General features: G+C 64.9%; 2 protein-coding genes across 2 annotated transcripts in view; one reads left to right on the top strand and one right to left on the bottom strand.

Annotated features, from left to right (window-relative positions):
• The first annotated feature begins 1456 nt into the window (after positions 1-1456).
• SLC38A8 (solute carrier family 38 member 8) lies at positions 1457-4711 on the top strand. Its single transcript, XM_017824160.1, has 10 exons — positions 1457-1651; positions 2094-2292; positions 2515-2668; positions 2807-2911; positions 3270-3327; positions 3594-3708; positions 3823-3970; positions 4054-4253; positions 4426-4477; positions 4615-4711. Exons 1-10 carry the CDS (start codon positions 1457-1459, stop codon positions 4709-4711), a joined length of 1323 nt encoding a protein of 440 aa, XP_017679649.1.
• A 125-nt stretch (positions 4712-4836) lies between these two features.
• NECAB2 (N-terminal EF-hand calcium binding protein 2) overlaps positions 4837-6358 on the bottom strand; it is a 69198-nt gene continuing 67676 nt past the window's right edge. Inside the window, exons 11-13 of the mRNA XM_017824157.1 lie at positions 6214-6291; positions 5758-5849; positions 4837-5614 (exon numbers count right to left, since the gene is read on the bottom strand). Of these exons, the coding sequence (XP_017679646.1) occupies positions 5586-5614; positions 5758-5849; positions 6214-6291 (199 nt within the window). The 3' untranslated portion in view covers positions 4837-5585. The remainder of the gene's footprint in view (positions 5615-5757; positions 5850-6213; positions 6292-6358) is intronic.

Raw genomic sequence — 6358 nt, 5'->3', positions numbered from 1 at the left:
CAACCCACAGGGACCCTTGGGTTACAGCTTGCAGCTTAGGGACTGGAGCACCCAGATAAATGGGAGAAAGAGGGGAAAATATAAGCGAGGGAGCCCAGAGCCACTGAGCAGAGAAGCCGCCTGGGGCTGCTGTGCCATCGGAGGAGAGGAGCTGCATCCCTTTGGTCTGAAGTCCTCTGATCCATCAGAGGGAGCCTGGAAAGCTGTCACTGCTCAGGTCAGTGCTAATGAGGAGTCTTGCTCCTCTCATTGCAGCACTAATGAGAGATTAGAGCCCCACTGCAGCGGTGAAACCAGAGTCAAGCTGTATCAAAGCCCCAGTCCGAATTAAGAGCCTTTCCCAGTGGCTGGTATTTTACAGCCCAGTGGCCAATTTCTAAGTCGTAAAGGCCAATTATTTCCGAAGCCTTTGGTGTGCAGCTAATGAAGGCCTGGAAGGGCCCTTCTAAGTGGTTATAAGCCCTGTAGGCGGCAGAGATGTAATGGAGGTGGCAGGCACAATTAGCCATCCATAATTCCGCCGAGCAGCTGATTAAAGTCTCTTTATCCGTCTTACCGAGATCAGAAGGGCACATATTTGGGAAATCAAAAATGTATTAGAGGCTGTCAGCCAGGGTCTGTGTGCTGAGCCCGGGGCAGTGGCAGGTGCTGGGAGCAGCACAGAGCTGCTGCCTGTGCCCCACGTTGGGATGGACCCCCCATCCTGCGAGTGCAGCCTCCTCTGTGCGGGTCCCTGGCGGGACCAGTCACTCCATCCTGGTGTCCCAGCACCCCTTCCCCTGTGCGGAGCAAGGGGTGGGATGGGGTGGGATGGCTCCTCTGCAAGGTCTCTCAGTGCAGGAAAGTGCCACTGGGCTTTTAGGTGCTGTGTAGACATGGAGGGGTGCTGGGCTCAACAGCCCAGCAAGTGAGGGAGTGCCCATCAGCCAAATGGGCACTTAATGCAGGCCACCTTCCCTCACCATTCCCAGGGTGCTCCAAAATAACCCGTGGTGAGAATTTCATGGATGGGGTGAACACAGCAGGAAGAGGGAGGCCCCAGCCCTGTGGTGGGAATTTCGTGGCTGGGAAGAACGCAGGCGGAGCGGGGAGCCCCCAGCCTGCCCGCCCCAGCCCTGCTCTCGGAGCTGCTGGGGCTGCTGCGGGATCTGTACGAGCTCTGTGAGACCTGGGGACGCGCAGGGACAGCGGGACGCGGCTCTCGAGCCGGGGCGGTGCAGGAGCCCCGCGGGCTCCGGGACGATGCCCGCTCCCCGCGCCGGGGTGGGAGCGGGACGGGGCTTTCCGTGGGTGAGCTCCTGGGAGGGGGTTCCCACGGGCGGCTCCTGCCCGGCCCCCGCCGCCCCCTCCCCACTGCCCGCGGGGGCGGGGGGTCCGCGCTGCCCGCGCCCGCCCCCGGGGGCCCGGCGGAGGGCACGGGAGGGCACAGCCCCGCACGGCCCCGCACAGCGCTGCGATGGAGCGGGCGGCGGGCGAGGCCCGGCCCCTCCTGCCATCCCCGGGGGGCTCCGCCGCGCTCCCCGCCCCCGGGCTCTCCTCCGCCGGCGCCGTCTTCATCCTGCTCAAGTCTGCGCTGGGCGCGGGGCTGCTGAGCTTCCCCTGGGCCTTCGGCAGAGCCGGCGGGGCCGTGCCCGCCCTCCTGGTGGAGCTGGTAAGGGGGCACTCGGGGGGGACACGGGGGCGAAGGGAGCCGAGCGGCGCCGGGATGGGATGGGATGGGATGGGATGGGATGGGATGGGATGGGATGGGATGGGATGGAGAGGGGGGTTCACCTGCTCTGGTGTTTGGGAGCTGGTGGGGACCCCCGGGGCAGGGGTGCAGCAGCCTTAGGGGATGCCCTTTGCAGCTGAAGCCACACTTGTAGCTGGCTTGTGGCTCAACCTAAAATCAAATTGGTGTGTGCTCCCATACATGTCCCCAAAACCCAAATCTAAACCCTGTGTCTCCATCCGTTTGCTGACCTGTGTTACCCGGGCCCACAAGGCAACCTGGCTGCTGACCTGGGCCCTGGTCGTGGCCCTGCTGGGTCCCCGCTGGCCCCGCGGGTGTCGGGGGGTCGGTGAGATGCTTCCTGCCGGTGCTGTCCCCGCAGGGCTCGCTGGTGTTCCTGGTGAGCGGGCTGGCCGTGCTGGGCTATGCGGCGGCTCTCAGCGCCCAGCCCACCTACCAGGGGGTGGTGCGGGCGGTGTGCGGGGCGGCCGTGGGGAAGCTCTGTGAGCTCTGCTTCCTCCTCAACCTCTTCATGATCTCCGTGGCCCTTCTGAGAGTGGTGGGCGACCAGCTAGAGAAACGTGAGTTGTTTTCCCCCACCGCGTTTGGGGCTTGCTTGGGGCCGGCAGCTCTCGGGAGTGAGGGGGAGCTGGTCCCAGGGTGGGCTGCGCTCAGCCCGGGGTTCTCCTGGAAATTCTGAGGACGTGGCGCTCCCTGGTCCTGGGGCTCCTGCCACAGTGTGATGCTCCCGACCCCCCTGGGCCACCTTTCAGGGTGCAGCTGAACCCCCACTGCCCCCACAGTGTGCGACTCCCTGTACCCCAACGGGACGCTGAGCGGGGCCCCCCAGCCGCCCCCCTGGTACGTGGACCAGCACTTCACCCTCTCTGCTCTCTGTGTCCTCGTCATCTTCCCGCTCTCTGTCCCCAGGGAGATTGGCTTCCAGAAGTACTCCAGGTACTGCCTGGGCTATCCCTGGGGTGGCTCACCCCTGGGTACCCTGTACCCCAGGTTTCCTCCCGGGAACCTGCAGGGCCACGGGACCCCCCTCCCTTTCTCCCAGCTGTGTGCTGACCCTCTGCCATGTCCTGGCAGCATCCTGGGCACACTGGCTGCCTGCTACCTCACTCTGGTCATCATCTTGAAATACTACCTGCAGGCAGAGAGCCTGAGCTTGACCAGCCCCCCCCAGCCCTCCAGGTAAGGGGGTCAGCGCCGTGTCTCTCCTGCCCTGACCTCCATGACATCAGCAGTGGTGTGGGGCAGGGCTGGAGGTGGGGCAGGGCTGGAGGTGGGGCAGGGCTGGAGGTGGGGCAGGGGTGGTCCTGGGCCCTGTATGTGTGGGGCAGGGGGGAGCTGGGGACAGCACACAGTAGTGGTAGGTGAATGGCAGCTCCCAGTCCCATCTTTCACCCCAGCAATTCCCCTTTCTCCCAAAATCACTGTGGAGGAGGTTCCCATGGTGGCATCCAGGCTGCACAATTTATGCCACCAAGGTTCCCTCTGCTTTTGCGAGCCTCACACCCTCTGCTCTGTGCTTCCTCCCTACATGCCACAGGTCCTCCTCCTGGGCCTCTGTCTTCAGTGTCATTCCCACCATCTGCTTTGGCTTCCAGGTAGGTCACCCTGGCCCCCCGGTCCCAGCTGCCAGGGCAGTGCTGGCAGCCTCCCACAGCATCCCAGACCGTGGGGACACCATCCCTTGAAGGGGAGGCTGCAGGGAAGGGGACCTGTGGCTGTCACCAGAGGTGGCTGCAGGGCAGGATACAAGTCCCTGGGGATGGGACAGAGCAGGGCAGGGCACCTGTAGGTGACAGGGAGGATGCTGAGGGTGGGGGTTGTCCCTGCATGGGGCCCCAGCACCATCCCCCTTGCCTTGCAGTGCCACGAGGCATGTGTGGCCATCTACAGCAGCATGAGCAACCAGAGTTTCTCCCACTGGGTCACCGTCTCTGTGCTCTCCATGCTCGTCTGCCTGCTCATCTACTCCCTCACGGGTAACCCAGCACCGAACCCTTCACCCCTCCTTGCCCCGGGGTGCCCTCCCCATGGCTCACCCCTCCTCCTTGAGCTCCCCCCTCCTCCTCAGGCTCCCCCCTCGCTGTCAGCAGGGCTCTATGGCTACCTGACCTTCGGCGAGGCCGTGGCCTCCGATGTCCTGATGTCCTACCCCGGGAACGACCCGCTCGTCATCGTCGCCCGCCTGCTCTTCGGCGTCTCCATTGTCACCATCTACCCCATCGTGGTGCTGCTGGGCAGGTGAGGGTGTGGTGACGGGCTGGGTGCCCCCCAGCCAGTGCAGCTCCTCTGGGTGCCACAAGCCCAGTGATCCCCTCTTGCAGGTCGGTGGTGAAGGATTTGTGGGCAGCCCCCAAGCGCGGGGCCGCGGCGGTGTCTGAGGCGCAGGAGCGGCGGGGCCGGGTGGCACTGACTGTCACCTGGATGGGCACCACCCTCGCCATCGCCCTCTTCGTCCCTGACATTGGGAAAGTCATCGAGCTCATCGGGGGCATCAGTGCCTTCTTCATCTTCATCTTCCCAGGCAAGAGGAGGCAGTGGGAGGGGGGGAAGGGTTCTGCCAGTGCCGAGAGCATCGCTGGGGTGGTGGGTGGCCCGTCCTGGCCCCGTTTTGGGGGTGCAGGGCCAGGAATGCCGCAGTGGGGCTGGGTCGGGGGTGCTGTGGCAGTGGGGCTGAGCTTCTGCCCTGACAGCAGGGCTGTGCCTGGTGTGCATGACCGGGACCCGCAGCCTCGGACCACGCAAAAAGTGAGTTTCTGTGGGATTGGCAGTGGTGGGGGGCAAGACCTGCAGAGAGCCCCACGCCCAGGGGGACTGGGGCACAGGGAGTGGCCCATTCCTGGGGTCAGCTCTGTCCCAGTGGCCCTGTGCTGGTGTCCCCACAGGGCTGCTCTCATCGCCTGGGGTGTCCTCTCCGTGCTGGGCGGTGCCTTTGTCTGCGGGCAGAGCGCTGCCCTGGCCGTACTGGGGCTGCTGCGCTGAGGGCTCACAGCCCCACCGGGACTCCCACCAGGACTCCTCCTCCAGGGCCCCCTCCTCCATGGCCCCTCCACCGCCTCCCCCAGCCCACGGCCCCGGACAGACCCCGGACACAGCACTGGATCCCATCAGGTTTATTTGGCATCACGGCCCCGTTGTACAGTGGCTAATAAAGACAGGACAGGGTATCAGAGAGGGTCCTGTGCCACACACCCCGAGGGACCCCCGTGCACGGGGGGCTGGGTGCAGGATGGGCACGGACAGACAGATACACAGACAGAAGTACAGACCCCAGGAAGGGGGTGGGGGGGCAGCCACCCTCACGCCTGCAAGGCACTCACTTCAACTGCACAAGGAAACCCCTTGGGACCCTCCCTGCCCAGAAAAGACTAAGGGTTGCCTTGAGAGCAGGGATAATTCCCCCTTTGCCACCACCTTGACTCCCCCAGGCACATGCACACCGTGCCAGGCACAGCCTCAACTCCCCCAGCCCCTCCCCTGGGTGGCCCTGGGAACTAGCACGGACCCCCAACATACTCCCTGCTTTCAGAGGGGGCTCCAGCCTCCCACTCCCACCTCTACTTCCCAATGCCTGGCTGCCTGCACCCTGCCCACCCCTGCCTGCCTATGTCTGGGGGATGTCCCCCTCCCCAAACCCTGACAGCCCCTCCCTGACAGACCTTCCCTTCCCAGGGACCACCTCATGCCAGGGAGAGATGATCCAGGTGATGGGGTGGCTGGGGGAGAACTCTATGGGGTGGTGGGGACACACATGGGGGTTTCCTTCACTCCAGTCAGGTCACACCCACTCCCCACCATGCAGGGGGTCACGGCCACCCTGCAGAGGGGCCGGTCTGGCAGCCCCCAGCACCGACGGTCAGTCTCTGCTCAGGGTGCACCAGGCAGCTGCAGGGGAACAGCACAGGAGGGTCACCCCTGCCCACCTGCCCCAGCCAGCCAGGCCCCCTGCCCACCCCTGACCCCCAACCACTGGAGTGGGGCTGGCTGCCAGGGGGTCCCTGTCCCCCCAAGAGCAGCTGCCCTCCTACCTGGCACTGCCACGCTGGACACGGCCTCGGGCTGGCTCAGCGTGTCCACCTTGACGTGCTGGAAGCCCTTGCAGGTGGCACTCTGCAGGTGCCTGCATCCAGGTGGGACAGTGGGTGACCCCCCACCCCAGAAACACCGTCCCAGCCCCCCACAGCTCTGTGGGCTCAGGCAGGGGCCGGGTGCCAGCAATCCCACTCACCTCCCCTTTAGCACAGCACCCTGCCTCGCTTCAGGTCAGTGATGCCTCCCACATGCAAAGGCATCCCCAGGTCGGAGGTGCAGAGAAACCCACCCCAAGACCCTGTCCCATTTACAGGGACAGCCCCAGGACAGACAGACAGCTCTTTGGCCCTGCCATCAGACAGGGGACAGAGCTAGGGGCTCAGCAGCTCCAACAACCCTCCACACCCCAGCATCCCACCAAAAAAATGGGCTTTTTCCACCCCCTCTCCTACCTCTTCCAGTCCTCCTCGGTCTCCCAGAACTCGTAGACGATGAAGGTGACCCCATCAGGCAGCTTCACCGCGGTGACACTGCCACAGGCACGGAGAGGGGGTGAGCCCCCAGCACGGGGCATCCCTGCCCCCTCGGCCCCTGCAG

Source organism: Lepidothrix coronata, unplaced genomic scaffold (genome assembly GCF_001604755.1).
Source record: "Lepidothrix coronata isolate B3197 unplaced genomic scaffold, Lepidothrix_coronata-1.0 Scaffold110, whole genome shotgun sequence".
Classification (NCBI taxonomy): domain Eukaryota; kingdom Metazoa; phylum Chordata; class Aves; order Passeriformes; family Pipridae; genus Lepidothrix; species Lepidothrix coronata.
This window is presented reverse-complemented; position numbering and strand designations above follow the sequence as displayed.

What these genes read in the sequence shown, in the direction of transcription:
- SLC38A8 (XM_017824160.1), top strand. Translation starts at nt 1,457, where the DNA reads ATGGAGCGGGCGGCGGGCGAGGCCCGGCCCCTCCTGCCATCCCCGGGG. An exon ending in CCGCCCTCCTGGTGGAGCTG is followed by an intron (nt 1,652 to 2,093) that starts GTAAGGGGGCAC and finishes CTGTCCCCGCAG; the next exon opens with GGCTCGCTGGTGTTCCTGGT. An exon ending in GGCTTCCAGAAGTACTCCAG is followed by an intron (nt 2,669 to 2,806) that starts GTACTGCCTGGG and finishes ATGTCCTGGCAG; the next exon opens with CATCCTGGGCACACTGGCTG.